Source organism: Apteryx mantelli, chromosome 1 (genome assembly GCF_036417845.1).
Source record: "Apteryx mantelli isolate bAptMan1 chromosome 1, bAptMan1.hap1, whole genome shotgun sequence".
NCBI lineage: Eukaryota > Metazoa > Chordata > Aves > Apterygiformes > Apterygidae > Apteryx > Apteryx mantelli.
The window spans coordinates 189,126,139-189,143,264 of NC_089978.1; the positions used below are offsets into that span (position 1 = coordinate 189,126,139).

Sequence of the window (17,126 nt, forward strand, 5' to 3'; positions counted from 1 at the left end):
TTAGCAAAGCATAAAACACAATTATATCTTTGCACAGTTGTTTTAACTAAACAGTAGTAATGAGTGCATAGATTGAGGCTACTCAAAAGCTCACTACTAAATCCACCTTGCACTTTTCAATTATAAAGGCATCAGAAGGGACTCAAAGGAATATGCTAATGTAAACAAGAATGGCAAATGAATCTTAAATGTCAGTTGATATAAATATTGCATCATAATCAAGTAATTAAAATGTGGTGAAGTTCCTATCCAATGTGTCTAAGATTAATAAGCAATAAAATACCCTCTGCAACTGTATAATGATTCCATGTTATAGCTGATTCCATGTTATAGTTGAAACGTTACCTGTTCAGATATGCGGAATTAATTCAGCAGAATTATGGCCATGCATTTCAGTACCAAGCCAAGGGGAATTCATAAGACCTAAACCATCCAGCGTTATTTCACTTTCCTTCCTAAATGCATGGCTCTATTAGCATAGTTTTGTATCAATGTGAGATGGGAATCTGGTTGTCAGGGTTTAATTCTGAATTCAAACTGATACTAAGCTATTTTAGATGCTTGCATGGTCTTCTTTTGATCTCCTAAAGTGTGATGAGCGTGGACTGTTTTCTCACAGTGCTCTGCATCCTGTGGAAAAGGTGATCGTGCTCGCTATGTGAGTTGTAGAGATGCTCATGGAGGAATAGCAGATGAATCTTTCTGTGCTCATTTACCACGACCAGCTGAAATTTCAAGCTGCTTTAGCCCATGTGGAGAGTGGCAAGTTGGAAATTGGTCCCCTGTAAGTATTACTTGTATTGTTTTTTAATGTCTTTATTAGATTATTGGGCACATTTTCTGGTTAGAAATTGGGACTTCTTATTCTGTACAGGCATGATTGAAGCTGCATCCCTTGAAAAAATAATGTATGCATTTCTTAATGTCAAAAGTAAATATAAATGTCTTTGATTATTAGTCATCAGTATTCTATCACAAATATTGGATTAATTTTTGGCCAGTGCACAGTTACATGTGATAGTGGAGTAGTAACAAGACAAGTCATCTGTGTCAACTATCATCAACAAATCAACGAGAATTACTGTGATCCCGAGGGCCGTCCTTCCAAAGAACAGGAATGTAACATGCCACCATGTCCACCAGTTTATCATCATATTCCTAAAACACATGACCATCCGAGCCATTTTCCAGAGATAGATTACCTTCCAATACACTATCCACAAGATAATGTAAACCAGTGGAACCATCCTTCTGTAGGAGGATATCAATGGAGAACTGGACCCTGGGGAGCAGTAAGAAAATTTTTAAACATATTGATGTGTTCTGTCATGCATGTGTTAGTGTTTCTAGAAATGTTATTGCAGAACAAATCTGGTCAAATTAAAAGTACGTTTATTTGAAAAATATTTTTAATTTGAAAATACATTCAATTTAAAATGTAATTTTTTGCATTTTCAGCTTTAAAATACTTCTGTGTAATAGTAATTTTTATTTGCAAATTTCCAGTTTCGAATGCTAACATAAAAATTTTAATTTAAAGTTGTTTTAACCAACATATTGTACATTTTGCTGATTATACAATAGTGATATATATGTTTACATGTTTTGCTAGTGCTCTAGTACTTGTGCAGGTGGATTTCACCGTCGGGTTGTAGTATGTCAAGATGAGGAAGGAAGAAGTGCTAGTTATTGTGATGAGGCAACAAAACCTCCAGAGTCAAGACACTGTGATTCTGGACCCTGCCCACGTTGGAACTATGGGAATTGGGGAGAAGTAAGATTATTTCTCTTTCAAAAGGAAACTTTATTTACCACATAAGCTTAGAAATAGTAAAATAATTATTTGTCTGACTGGAACAGAAGACCATTTTTTACTTATTTAAAAAGAATCCGTTTCAATCCGTTTATCTAAAATTTGTTCCTTGATCAAATCCAGAATTATAGTGTAAGTATGGGTACTGAAATATATATCCAGAAGAAGTAAGTATTGCATGATGCTAAGTATGTACAGACTGATTGGAATTATGCCATTGTATTTGTTAACAGTAGAATAGTGATAACTTTAGAAATTCTAGTTTTATTTATACTTGTCTGGTATTTCTCAATTTAATAAGTACCTACTGTAAAAAAACTTATAATTGGATGTTACAGTAGTTTCTTGAATCTTGAGTCATACAAAATTATTTTCTATTCCAAAAAGACTGCGTGAGAAAAACCTCTCTGTAATAACTACCCTAAGAAAAAATGAACCCAAGAAACTTAAATGAAAGTTACATTTTACCTCAGATTTATTAAGTAGTGACTGGAATAACTGCAAGCAATAGTATACTCATTGTCTGTATGAACATATTAGAAAAAGGAAAAAAATACTGGGTTGTAGCTATGAATTAGAAGGTATGAAAATAAGATCATGCATCTAAAAGGTGTGCCTGGGTTAAATAGCTTGTTATCTTAAAGGCAAAAATTAAATCATGCTTCAGGCATGCTAAGCCTGGACACTGGCAAATTCCACTCTTAAATTAGAATGTTTTGATGCAGTATTATACATTCTTGGACAAATAAAGGTTTCTCCCTGCTATGCATTGTCAAGATTTGACCATGCATGCTTGCTCAGACACCACAGAGAGATAAAACTACCTGGTTAATTTGGCATTCATTCTAGTCTAACCTCTTGTGGCTCTTGCTTATTCTTGGATACCTCAATATCTAGAGCTGGGGAAAACAAAAAAACCCTTTTTTGTGTGTTTTGGCCAGTTCTAGCCTTTTAGTTCTTAAGATCAGTCTGAATGTCATGTTTTTTCTGACCATAGCTGCAGACTTGGGTTCCGGTTAATGCAGGCACAGCAGGTCATGTCTGATTTAGAATCCTCTGAACTACAGTAAAAAGTTATAATTTATTGGAACATGCTGACTTTTGATCAGATTGATTATAATAGTTCATTAGAAATGAGAATTCATATTATTGTCTGAAAACACTAGAATTAGAGAATTATGTGAGAAATGAAACTAGAATGAACATAGAATAAAATTTTCATAACTGTATGCACATACTGGAGGAATTTCTAGTCCAAATTTGTTTTTTTTTTTTTTTATTGTAAAGTACAGCAGTGGAAAATCAAAACATAGACCACGCCTTATAAATATTTGACACTTAGTCTATATAAGTTAGACTATGAGAAAATGTGTCCAGTATCTGAGACTTCTCTTGTCTGTCAAGGATATCATTTTTAGGACCGATTTCCACCTTTTCCTGCTATAAAAGAGCCGTATACCTGTACATTTATTCTCACAAATAATTATTTCTCATTGATAGAGCAGATTATACCTGTTTTTGAGACTTCCTAGACAATCACTTGATAAAGTATAAAAATGTAGTTTTGTAAACTATTTGTTGAAAGAATTGTCATTTCATTATGTGAGATTAGACTGTCAGTACTCATTCTTGGCTGAGGTGTCCAGGGACTGTGAAGATAAACAGAGTAAGTCATAACGTGTGTTGATTATTGCTATATCTTTTTGGATTAATGGTGTGCGAAGACTCTCTTAACAAAGATATTGTATATAAAATTCTATATTTTAGTGTACTCAAACATGTGGAGATGGAATAAAGACAAGACTGGTGATTTGTCAGCTTCCTACTGGCCAAATGTTGGGTGATCAAAACTGTGAAATTCTAGACAAGCCACCTAATATGGCACAATGTAATGTGCATTCTTGCCCTGGTGATGTTTCATGGCATCGGGGACCATGGAAATCGGTACGATAGCATTCACTAATACATTTTTCACTTTCTTATTCTTTCTGTTGCTCTCTTCTCTTGCCTTTTAAAAACTATTTTGGTACTTTATTTGATAACAGTGAAAAAATAATGCATGTGGAATATAGACTATGTAGTTTTATTAAGCAATTGCTCCTGCCCTCATTGAATTAAGTGGGAAACTGCCATTTACTTCAGTGGGAACAGTATCATGCTCGGTAAAATATCATAGGGAATATTTTGAAGTTTGTCAGAAATCATCTTAGCAGATAGCAATAACTAATAGTTTATTTTGTTTTGAAGGCTTGTGAATTGATCTGTGTTATAATTTAAAACTATATACTGTAATTTATACTGTAGTATTATCTACCTATTTATATTTGTAAAAAAGCTTTCTAGTGCATAACATTTTTTTAATTAATGCTATATTTAAGTATAAAATATATCTCACATATGTATATTACAGTCTGTCATCAAACAACATTTTACTCCATATTACATGTACATTTGTGTATAAAGGCTTATATTTGTGGGTTTTAAACAGTGGCTAATTAAAGTTGTCTGTGCATAAGTATGTATGTAACTATACTATGTTATTGTCTATATGTCACTGTCTATTAATGTGTAAAAATTACTACAGTAATCACCATTAATCTTTAAAATTGCCACTAGCAGATAATTAACATTCTGAAGTAATCTTAACATACTCTACAATAGAGTACATTATATTTTTCAAGCTATGAATTTGACAACAATATTTATTAGTTATTGTACTCAATTTTAAAGCGATTAATGGCTATCAAAGGAGGTGGGATCTAGCTCTGGTTTCATAGAAATCAGTGCAAAAACTGTCATTGACATCCCTGGGAGATGGGCAAGGATTACAATTCTATACAATCTTTTTACTAATAAAATTGTATAATTTGGTGATTTGAATTAATCTGGAAACATTTTAAAAATGAATGTCGAATTTCAATGTGAAATAATTTCTTAGTGTTTGCATAATCTCTTCTAATCTGTTGCAAATATACTTTAAAATGGAAATCTGCCTTAAAAATTTATCACAGTATCTTTTTCTTCCACTGTGCAAAACAGAGTTTTAGTTTTGTATTTAACAGACACTAGAGTATCTTATTTACTCATTAGCCAAATAATTAGTGGTGACTTACTAATACTTATCTTTATTAGTGTATATACTTCATGTGCTGAGAAGCCAAGCATTCATACAGAATTCCCTTTGAACTCAACATTTGTTTTCCTTTTAGATCTAAAATTTTCCACAACCTGTTCCTTCCCTGAGTGATGCAGCTTTCACTGCATTAATAGCTTACCTGTTGTAGGAATAGGATCCCAGTAAGTGCTGTTTTATAAATGTCATATATGGCTTAGTTGTGCAGAGATTTTTATGTTGCTTTATATCTCAGTTCACATAAAAGCCATTTTAATCCTTCAAAATTAAGTTTAGAATCCAATCTAATGATGAAAGAGAGTGTTCGTGGCCTCTTTTTTATTCGATTCCAAATTCTAGAGGTATTCAGTAATGCTTTTCAATCCATCTGTTTAGCCTTCACCAATGGGTGACTGACTAGTGCTGTGATAGTTTGGCATTAGATTAAGGCTCTGCCTATCCTGTGCCTTTCTAGAATACAGTATGCTCTCATGTAGGGTACTGTCGTTGCACTCATAAAGGGTACTGTAAATGGCTGGACATTGTTTGGGGTCAAGTGTGTCGCATCTATACCTATTGCCTTCTCTGTAAGGACTGCAAGAACTAGATAAAACACAGTCCCTATTTTTCATAAAAACAGTGAGTAATATGTATGTGTCTAGACAGTGATGTCAAACTTCAGGAGAAACAGAAATGTGAGACTTCTCACATTTAGTAAAAGTTGCCATAATTGATTATGTGCTGTCTTTTGCTTCTAGTATGCATGGCATAAATAAAATACATGGAGAGGGTGAGTGGAAGAAAGGGAAATTTTGAACAGTTGCTTCATCTGGAACAACTACTTGACCTTGTTCTATGCTGGCCCCATCTCTGGGCCCGCCAGTTCAGAAATGGGTATAAATATTGCTTTAAAAACTTTCTTTTCATTCCAATATATCTCTGTCTAAACCATGTCAGAAGTAAAAGCTGTAGCTCACTTATTATTCCAGTTTTTACACAGCCAGATAGTTTCCTCTGATTTTGGTCTCAAGCAGAAATAGATTCAGAAAAAGTGTAATTAACTAAGACTCAGACAGAATCATTAGAGAGTCAAGAATCTCATCCAAGACGGAGAAGGATTGTGCTATTTTATCAGTCATCAGTTTATTTTATTCGTAAATAAAGACCTCTGTTGGGTGACTGCCCTCCGTTGAGAACATAGTTATAATTAAACCAATCATTTTAATGATGAATTTTGTTTAGAGTTTTTAAAGACATTTAGGAGATCAAATCAGTAGAAGTTAGTCACATTTATTAAAGTAGCTACTTTAAACCAGTGTTCTTTCTGGAAATCTAATCAACTACACACAGAAATACCAGGTATTTGACCTCTGTAAGTCTTTGAATTGCTCCCTTTAGGCCATTATTGGTTGAAAGGTAGAGATCCATAATGCATGGCCACTTGAGCCAGGCCAAACTGTGTGCAGAAAGAAGGAAAGGAAGCTGATTAGTGACTCAATATAAGTTATTCAATATAATGTTTCATCTGTCTTCCAAAGCAAAAAATAAAAGATTCTCTAATTTCTATTTCCTTTTATGAGGTTAATCCTTTTATTCAAAGATCTGAGGGGCTAGAGTATTTCCAAAGTCTGTTTTGGGAGGAAAGGCTTTTGCTCCAGTACACCTTCTGCAGCCCTCTGTGTCTTCTAAACTTGTCAGTTTTTCTGGTGCTCTAGATTTTTGGTGACTGCCTTTTTCTAGGGTCTTTGTGGTTTTGGCCCTCTTTTGATCCCATGCTTGGCCTTGACAAAGCCAAGGAGCTAGTCACTCTTATTTTAAGTCCTTTGAAGCTGCAAATCTGTGGCTAACTTATCTCTTACATGATTACCATTCCAGCTTGTTGCTTTAACAGCTTTAACCTTTAAAGGTTTTCCCTTTTACAACCTCCTTTGATTTAACTCTCTGAATTCTGGCAAGCAGCACTACCATGTCAGAAAGGGACAAAGTATTTATTAAAATGTTTATGTATAGACAGTGTTCCCTGTCATTACACTGAGCACCTAAGTACCAACTGAAACCTGTCATTGCTTTCCATATGAAATCTTAAGGTGAAGGGACTATTTATAAAATGTGGTAAATTATCTCTTTATGTGTATTCCTGTGCCTTCTCAAAAGGAAAAGGCTTTGCTGAATATAATAAACTTCAGTTCAGATAGGCTGAAGACATGGGATTAAGATGCTAGGATATAGGTAAATTATACTTTTTCACTGGAAAGGGTGTGTGTTCTCTTCATGGATCCTGACAGTTTCAAAAGATTGCTTTTCTGTTTGCCATCCTATTACTTCTCTTTAAAGATACACACATAGGGATATTCAGCTCTCCTTCTTACTCATTTTTTATGTTAGTTAAGTTATTCTATGAAGGATTTTTCAATATTTCTCTTTGGTAGTCAGTATATGTTAGTTAAGAATTCGACATGAAATCTCTTTTGAGATTTTTAGTGTCCAGGAACTACATCTATATTAAAATAGTGCTTTTGAAGAAAGAAAAATTATCTAGGGATAACTCTCATTCCTTGCTGCTCTAGTTACAGTGAATTGCCACTCCTTAAGAATTTATTTCCTCTGCCCTTTAGAAACTGTTAATATTCTGCTAAAATGGAATGAACTGGTGACTGATGCATTATGTCTAACCCTAGAAATGTTTTTCCATCTTGGAGAATTCTAATTTCTTGCACTAGTTATCTCTATAGATTTGAGGATAGAAGCCTTTTAATGATATATGTTGTAAATAATTTATTTCAGTGTTAGATTCATTTTACATAACATAAATTAAAATAAAGAAAACGTATCTTGTAAATGCAGAATGGGGCTGTTGCAAGGAAGGCTTTGTTTAAGATTTGAATCCCAATTTCTGGTTGTTGCTGTCTGCAGTATAACAGCTATGGGCTGTTATACATTATAGTGTTTATCTATGGCTACAGCAGCTGAGCATTACAAAGCTACAGGGCTACATACTCCTCTCTCACTGATTTCTGCAGTACTCCAAAAGGACGTGAGGCAGATAAGACTCAAATTCTATAGGCTTATACCATTCAAGGACACTTTCTCGCAGATATTATCCTTCATCATCATCACACTAGTATGGCTTAGAAGCTTCTTTGTGCTGCAAGAGCTATATTTCTTAATTTGATTACAGTCCTCCAGTTATAAAGCATTTCTTCAAGGATTTTTTAAGAGTAAGGATTGAGAATTAAAATTGTGCGATAGAATAATGATCCTAGGTGCATACATTTGTGGGACTACCTTATATTTCAAAAGAAGCAGCTTTTGATTTCTTTAGAGAATTAGCTATCTACAGGTTAAATGTAATTCTCTGCCATTGATGTAATACACCTTACAAAGGCTGCTGGAAGGGATTCAGAGAGTGACAAAGTAAAGATTGCAAGGCATTAAGATACAGTATCTTTCTACCTTCAGTGCAAACTGGCTACTTCTGTTTTAGAAGAGCAAGCTTGCTATACTTAGGAATAGTTTTAATTCAGTTTCAAGAAAATCTTTTCTTACTTGAAGAAAATGTTGGTTTAATTAACATTCTGGTCTGTTCCAAAAATAAACAAGAAAATAAGTTTATTTTTTAGAATAGTTCTTCTTCATTTCCATATTCCAGGTGGATACTTCATTATACATTTTTGTAGTTGTGAACTACCATTAGTTGTGCAGCATGAGAGAGGAGGTAAATTTTTTATGGCTCAAACATACAATAATTAAATGTATGATTTTAATTCAGGTTCAGAATCTTTGATCCTTTGAATGAGTTCAGAATCTTTATTATTCATGATAACCAAGCAAAGGCTCTGAAGTTTTATAGGGAATATGGCTGGGAAACATACCCTTTTACTTGTAAGTTGAATTCATTTGATTGATGTTTTGGTAGACTCTGACAATGATCTTTTTATAATGTAGCTTACTTCTTTTCCCCTCCTAGTTATACACAAGTTTCCAAGTGAGTTTCCTTCTACTGAGAATTGGATCATGCTTTCCTTTTGTTCAGCCCAAAAGAAGTGGAGTGGGTTTACACACAGTCCATGCATCTTGAGGGCTCTGAATGATTTCCTTATTTCTAAACTGGTATAAATCTATTCTAAATAATACTGGTGTCATACTCTTAATATAAATGAGGTCGATAAATATTATCATCCTCAACACTCCTAAATAAACACTCCTATATAAACACTCATAAATTCAAATATTCTAAATCATTTTTTAGCCTGACGTATCTAAGTACACTACCTCATTCTTGATATACACGTTACTTATATCTATGGCATATTTAAAAATTAAATAATGCTTGAGGTAAATTCATTCTTTGTATAGCTACTTACTTTAATGGAATTGCGCCACCGGTAAATTTGGCCAGTATATCTTGCGTATTTTTCTTTTAGACTACCCTTGTTTCATTTGTGAAGGGACTGAGGCAATGATCCAAAACTTCATAAAAGAATGAATAAATTACAAGCTAAAAAAGTATGGAAACGACATGTCACATTATATAATGTCAAGAAAAAATTCTGTAGCATTCTTACAGCTGGCTAAGAGCACTTTGTTCTAATTCAGATTTTTATTTTATCCCTTCCTTCTTTCCAGAGTGCATTATTGTTTTTTTGTGCTTAGTACATGCAGTAAGACTCATGGTTTGTTGTATTAATTTTCATCAGATTGGCTCAGGTTTTCTAATCTTAATGACAAGGAGTTGCTTTTACTCAAAGCATGAAAAGGGAGATTTTACATTTTCAAAGATGTCAGAAGATTTTAAAACTGAGTTCCAGTGATGAGATTTAACAATTTTGTGCTAGAATTTTCTTAGGATAATCTGTCTTTTCTGAGTTTCAGGAATGTTGCTTTGTTATTTTTAATATTAAGTTCTTTTTCTTTGAACAGCATTTCCTGTACAACTGTCTGTTAACTGACAAAAAGTTATGTGGGAATATAATCAATCAACAATTAATCAGTTTAACAGCTACATCTAGATAAAACAAATTTTCAGATACATTGTGCATATACAATCTAGCAAGGTTGAATAAATAGAACCAATGTAAAGTAGCTATACTATAGAATAAATAATACTTTAGCATAGAAATAGGTACACAATTTTAAGTATCATTTTACTTATGAATCCTTTATTCCTGACATATTTATCACACTTGAGTAGTTTTCAGGCTATAAAGAAGTGCTAAGTGCATCCCAGAATTATCTGACTATGAAAGCTTCATCTGATCCACTGAACACCTTAACTGTAAGAGCAGATTTAAGGACTTTTGAGCTGTTAGCTGCAACCTTTCAGGTGAAATGCAGTACTTGACTAGGAAATAATTTGACACACAGCAGCAAGTCAGGAGACTTCTGATGCCAAAGTCCTGGTGTGGGACCTAGGCAAAACATATAATGTGAATATAAATTTTGTTTTCCTTTTACTTCTGCTGTTTAGCATGTGATAGCTGTTTATGACTCATATTTAACATGCTTTTCTTAATGGAGGTTTTTTATCATGTCTTCATTTCAACGATTGTATTTGACTATTAACTGAAGTTTCCCCTTTTTATCTCAGTTTCTTTTAAGATTTCAGTATTTATATCTTGGTTAAATGGTCATATCCTCTTATCTTTTTTTTTTCTTGTACGTTTCTATGCATCCTAAGTTGTTGTTGCACTGTAGGAAACAAGTATAAATTTCTTACAGTTCCTAGTACATACATTCTTTTACTCTGCTGTATACCTTTCATTTTATGTCTTTTCTTCAAGGATTTAAGGAGTGTGAGGAATTACAATGGAGGAATAAAATAGACTATTCATATACGAGAAGACAATGCCTTACAACTTCACATAGTGAGGAAAGTTAGTTTGTTTGCATTTTTGGATGATAAGAATTTTGATATATTTAGGGAATTGATTTTTCTTTTCATCCCCCAGCAACCCCAGCATGTTTTTCAATACTTACCAAACCCTTGGAGTTCCAGGTAGCCAAATAGCAAGGTTCTTGCATATGCAATTGACAGTACCTTGAAAGCTTTGTGCTTTATTAGGGTTTTCATTCTTGTATGAATGTGGATATCTATTAGAGACATTTTAACTGAGTATATGACAATTTGAATTATTTGTTTGCTTCCCATCCTTTCTACTTCCTTTAGAAAGCACAGATACCTGGAACACAGGATTACTGAAATCTAAATTGTAACAGATTTTTTCCTAAAGCAGTTAGAGTAATCATCAATACATGTTCATGGCATACATGAAACTAAATAGCTTACAATGTGCATGTCTTACCAGAGCACACGTATCACAGGAGGCTGCTTAAGTTGAAGGTAAGCAGTATTGCCACAAAAGCAAACAGTTATGCCTTCATACCACCCTCAGTTTTGTCTCAAACAGCATTCAGTCTTTTAGAGGCATTCTGTAGCTACTTCCCTAATCTGACCAGTTTTGCAAATAGTCGTTGTACAGCTTTATTGCTGAGCACTAACAGTTATGAGCATAGAGAAGTTAAGGTCCGTCTTGAGGTTTTTACTTTCTGTTAGATTTCTTTGAAAACATCTACATTTGGAATTTTATTTGAAAATATTTATTTATTTGAAATCTTTCTTTAATTAAAAGGACCATGTAGTGAACAGACATAACTTTCCTAAAAATAGTGATTGTGCAGAGAGCTTTGCTAGCTGTTGTAAAACTATTAAAAGAGCTAAACACTAGCAACAAACAAGTCATGTCAATTGTACTTTGTTATTAGTCCAGAAATTAATTAAGTATTGCAGACAGAAGTTTCACTAACTGCTGAAATTATGTTAAAAAAAAGAAGTCCTACAAAATCTTCAGTTTAAAAATGTTAGTCTTTCTGAGTTCTTTGGGAACAGTCTGAACCTGTTTTTGTCCAGGTGTCTTTATGTTCAGTGATAGTATAGTCAGGATTTGACCCACATAGAAGTTAATTATATTTCATTTGCCTGAAATGTTGATAAAATAAAGATTTTTCCTTACTCTTAGGATTTTTATCTGACCTCATAAGTATTATTCATGATTTCAAATTAACTTTAGGCATAAAACAGGAGGATCAGCTGCTCTTTTAAGTTATCTCTAGGTGTGAGAGATTCTTACTGATATTACTTATTGCCCTTTGGACACATAATGCAATATCCTCAAAGTAGCTTATTTCTCTAGTTTTTGAGATTTCTCTTCAGTTATTTTCTCCAGAAGAACTTTTGTATAATTCTGTCTTTGCACTAGTGGAAGAAATCTTTTTTACTTTTAATGAATAGTATGTAAGTATATTTTTTAAGAATGGACATGCTTGGTCCCCTTCCAGTGATGTTACTGCCATCAACTTCTGCAGGAGCAGGAGCAGCCCAAACTTGCAAAAGTAAAATATTTATTTGTTTTCATTTTAATGCAAAAATCTTACTATGTATGATAAAAGTGCCTTCATTCATTTTTTCTAGTGTGTGAAAAGTATTTATATCTTTAAAGATAATCTTTTATATTAAAAGGGAATTCAGGATCAGTGAACTTGGTTTTCAAAACCATCTTCAGTCTTATACCTCTACTGCTGCTGCTGCCTAATATCGAACTTCAGAATACCTCATTACCAGTACAGCATGCTTATTTAATACCCCATTGGCTGAAATCTTAATATTAGCATATGCTATTCATTTTTTAAAACTTTGGAAGTGGGGAGTGCTTTTTCAGAAATAACTGGTAACATATGTCACTACCCGAATAATGCCATAAAACAGACTTGAAATAGTGGATTTTATTCAGATGAAAAGATGAAAGAAAGTACCTGTTTCCAAAATACAGAAAAGAATTTTTTTTTTTACTGTTCAAGTTTAGAGCAAATTTCTCCATTTTGGTGCTCTGTTGCCTGAATAGCTTGAAATAATAAATAAGTTATAATGTTATGTCTGTAATTTAATTTAATGACTGTGACTTGTGTCTGTGAAATACAGTTGTATTTTAACCCCTCTTTTGCTGCATGTTGTGTGGCTTTGTGTTTATATTTAATGTGTTTTATTAATGAATCCTAATGTTTTAAATCTTTTTTTAAAAAAAGGAGTTAACCAGTTTTGCAGAAATTGTTTTATCACCGTTTAGTGATCTTTATATTGCAGTGAACTTCATGCGATATTTTAGTGACATTTTTTTCACGGGGGAAATATTTAAAAATTCCTTCTGTAAAAGGTTAAAGGTTGTTGTATTACAGAATTTGTAATGGTTCTTATACTTGGAAAAAAAAATCATATAAACTACGTTACTGATAAGGTAGCAATTGATGCCATTGGACAGCTGGCTGTAGTTGGAGCATGATCTTTGATGATAAAACTTAAGAATACTACATACTGAACACCTTTTGCTGGAGCTATAATTTTATGTCCCAAACCTGCTCCCGCTAATGTCAGTGTCAAAAGCCATAGAAAACTGAAGATCATAATACAATGCTCGACTCTTATCATCTCAATGAGATAACAGCTTTTTACGTTCCTAGAAGCACCAGCTTACAGAACTTTCAGACCCTTTATTTAGAAAGAGGACAAGTCAGAGGGGAACACAGTCAAAGTCAAAAAAATAATGAATGTCATTGAGGGGAAAAAAAAGCAGGTGCTTCATTCCTAAATATATACAACCATCCATTGAAAATGAAAAGAATATAAAGCTACTGACATGTTTATTTCCCTTTGAAGAGTTAGAACTTTCAGAAGAGCTGAATTCAGCTGGTAGGTCAGATCCATGTAAAGCTCATTCTGAGCTGGCTGTATATATGGGGCAGTTCTGAAAATCCCAGTCACAACTCATAAATATTGTCCCCAAATGGTTTTGAGCTCCAAATTTAAAAGTTATTAAGCATATGTTAAAGTATTGGCTTTGTCTAAAATTTATGGAGGTTATATCCAAAAGTACTTTGGTCACCTGGCATGGGTTAGGAAATACACAAGATATTCCGTAGCTCTCTATTTATGAGAGTTGCTAGTCCTTTCTGTGAAAATTGGTAATCATGGGAGACAGGCTACTCAGATCAGTATGTGTTGTAGCATGAACCTATCTATAGCCCTTTTACTTCAGTGAGAGCAGGATCAGACGTGGATTTCCTACTGAAGTAGTCTTTCAGAAACTTGCATGTATATTCACATTTATGCACGTGACTGTGTGTAATGTTGAAAAGACTAGTATGTAAGTGAATTAAAAAATGTACAGAAGAATGAGTCCAGCTGAAAGCAAACTGGAAGACAACATGCAAAGGTGGGTAAAATATCGTATTTCTTATCTAAAATACACAAGTGAATAATTAATATTTAAGATTATCTATATTATTTTTCATGTTTCTTTAGTTGATCTTTAATTAAGTACCATAGAAAAATAGAGTTGTATTTTTGCATGCTTCTATAAAGTTTGAAGACTTTCTGACAATACTATATTGTTCCAGTATGTATTGCTTTCTATTTGCAGTTTTCTTTAAAGTCCAAATATAAAACCATAGTTTTTCATTAAATGAAAAAAATGTGAAGTGGTACTTTTTGTGGAGCAGATGGTGAGACACACCTAACTCGTGTGTTTGATATTGCTTTAATTTCTGAACTACTGTTTTGCTGCTGCTAACATGATTGAAAATGGCAAATCACAGATTGCAGTTACTGGGATCCAGTTTTCCCTTGTGCTAATGTTTAGCTTTTTGTAAACTCAGTTAAAATCAATTGGTCTGCTGTTCTGAGACTGAATTACCTCTAATTGTTTTTGTGTTTGGTTAGTTGAAAGGACCCTACCTCTTCAGATAAACAAGGAAGATTTGTAAAATTAATTTTTAGAAAGCATATAAACAAATCCTTTTGTTTGTACAACACTTTTGGTTGTACAAACATAGTCCTAACATCAGAGGTCCCTCATCCTGTTATAAATATGGTCTGTCTTTTATTATGAAGATCTATGTCACTCCCAAAGGGTGACTATTGTTTTTGAGTGAGAATGTAGATTATGTCATTCCCATGCTGCTGTTCAGCTCTCCCAAGCTTCAGAAGAGGCAGGAGATTTTATTCCCTGCAATGCAATCTGTTATACCCTGTCCTATTGTTGGAAGCAATAATGGATTCACTTTGGGTTGCTGTTGTTTTTTTTCATGGAGGTTTGTGAGGAAAACTGCTGGATGGACACAAACACATCTATTGTTCTTCCTTTAGAAAATGAATCTGGAAATGTATCTGTTTATTGGAAACAATAAGAGAAAAAAACTGCATTTCTTTTGCTCTCACCTTTTTTCCATGAGGCTTCCTATTTCCATTTCTGCCTCCAATCTTATTTGATACTTGTACTTTTGTTATCACTTCTCTCCAGTGCTGCTGCTTTCACATAATTGCCTAAAGGTGTGTTACATGTGTTACATGATTGTGGAGAAAAGAAAGATGAGACTTGTGGAAGTTTAGCCAAGGCAGAAATTTGACATCTGCAGTAGTGGAATGGTAAAAGTGCCTGTACCAGATATTTTCCGGGAGGAGTCCCAAAGAAGGCAAGCAGCAGCATTGTCAGTCAGTCTCATATGTTTCTTACAAATTTATACTTGTAGATTAAGATTTTCAGAAAGGTTCAGTGAGGTTCTAACTCCTGGTTGCAGCTGATTTCAGAAGGAGAGGTAAGGCAAAATTGTTTGGTTTTTGAATTTCCCACTGTTCATATATTTTAAACTGTTGATTTGCCTCAGCCATCTGCCTCCATTGTACATATCATTCAACTGAAAGGTGGTGAATATTAGGTACATGTATCAGATATGTTGTAGAAGGAATACGATTAAGCAATGTAGTTTTTCTGTATTTTTCCCAGCAAATTAATAAACTAATCACACCTCTCATTGTTTTAATATATATTCTCATTAATTACAGTAGCAATGTTGCTTGAATGAGGCCTGATAGTGAAGTTCTTAGCAGAGGTACATGCAAACCCTTCAGTGATGCTTAAGCCCTGTCTTAAGACCTGCACATGAGGTAGTAGAGTCTGCTCGCTAAATGGCTGTTGGAGGGAGGCAGAAATACTTACTATTTTTCTGATACTCAGGTGGTAACCAGATGCCATGGATTCAAATGGAAGAGCAAGTAAGGCAGGAAGAGTAACTATACAATTCAATTTTTACTGTGATAAATGAAATAGAATCTGTAAAGGAAGTATTAAATGATATACCAAATGTGACAGGTCATTACTGTTGAAGGAGAAAACAATCGTCTACTTGTGAAATAGTAACTGCTATTTTTAAATATTTTTAAAAATTAAGTACATATAAAATACTTATTGCGACACAAAGTATTTTCAGTTACATTAAGGCTTGGTTTTGCTTCTCACTGGCAGAACCTTACAGATATTTAATCTGTGTTAGCATGACTGCCTTTGGTAAGTGGTTCTCCTGAAAGTTACTGGTGTGTTTAATAGTGAGTTTTTCTTCCAGAAAAGCTGAAACCTGGAAGAAAATAATATCGGGGGACAGGGCATGACATTTGAGTATGATTTAGGACTTTGACTCGATTCATGTTTGAGTCCAACAAAGCAAAGTGTGTTATGGCCCTGAGAGGCAGTTCTTATTTTCACAGTTTCTTCCTTAGAACTGAGCTATTTTCATTATTTTCTCTGAAGAATTTCTCTCTTTTTCTAGCCTTTCTTGCATTTTGCTACTGTTTTGTTCATCTGGTTTTCCTTTTCTCCTCTCCCACTGTGCCACAAAATCTTCCACCAGAAACACTCACAGTAAGATCTCCATAATCTTTGTGAAATGGCTTTGCCACAACATGGAATACAACATAATTATTCTCTGAAACTTTGGATTATATTCTTGAAGAAAATGGGAAAATGGTAGCCTCCTCCCTGTTTGCTATGTTGACTTCTGCTTGTCCAAAACTGGAATCAAATTTCGGTCCTTGTTATGAAACTTAGATAACAATATTGTATGTGCCCTGTTTTTCCTCTTTGAATTATATGATTGAGATTTTTAGGCTTTACAATGAACTTTTATGGAAGGCTGCTATTTCTTTTATCAGTACTCAGTCCCCCACAAACTCAGTATTTTTACCTGGCATCAGCAATTTTCACACTGCTTATAGCAGCAGAGTACTCGGGTCATCTCAAAACAAGTCAGACACATTATTTTCCTTTTGAAAGATCACTTGATCAGAGCTTTGTTTAGAAACAAAGTCTTGTTCTCCTT

General features: G+C 33.8%; 1 protein-coding gene across 1 annotated transcript in view; it reads left to right on the plus strand.

Annotated features, from left to right (window-relative positions):
• ADAMTS20 (ADAM metallopeptidase with thrombospondin type 1 motif 20) overlaps positions 1–17,126 on the plus strand; it is a 110,361-nt gene that overhangs the window by 65,580 nt on the left and 27,655 nt on the right. Inside the window, exons 25-28 of the mRNA XM_067289950.1 lie at positions 620–784; positions 1,002–1,292; positions 1,613–1,774; positions 3,581–3,757. Of these exons, the coding sequence (XP_067146051.1) occupies positions 620–784; positions 1,002–1,292; positions 1,613–1,774; positions 3,581–3,757 (795 nt within the window). The remainder of the gene's footprint in view (positions 1–619; positions 785–1,001; positions 1,293–1,612; positions 1,775–3,580; positions 3,758–17,126) is intronic.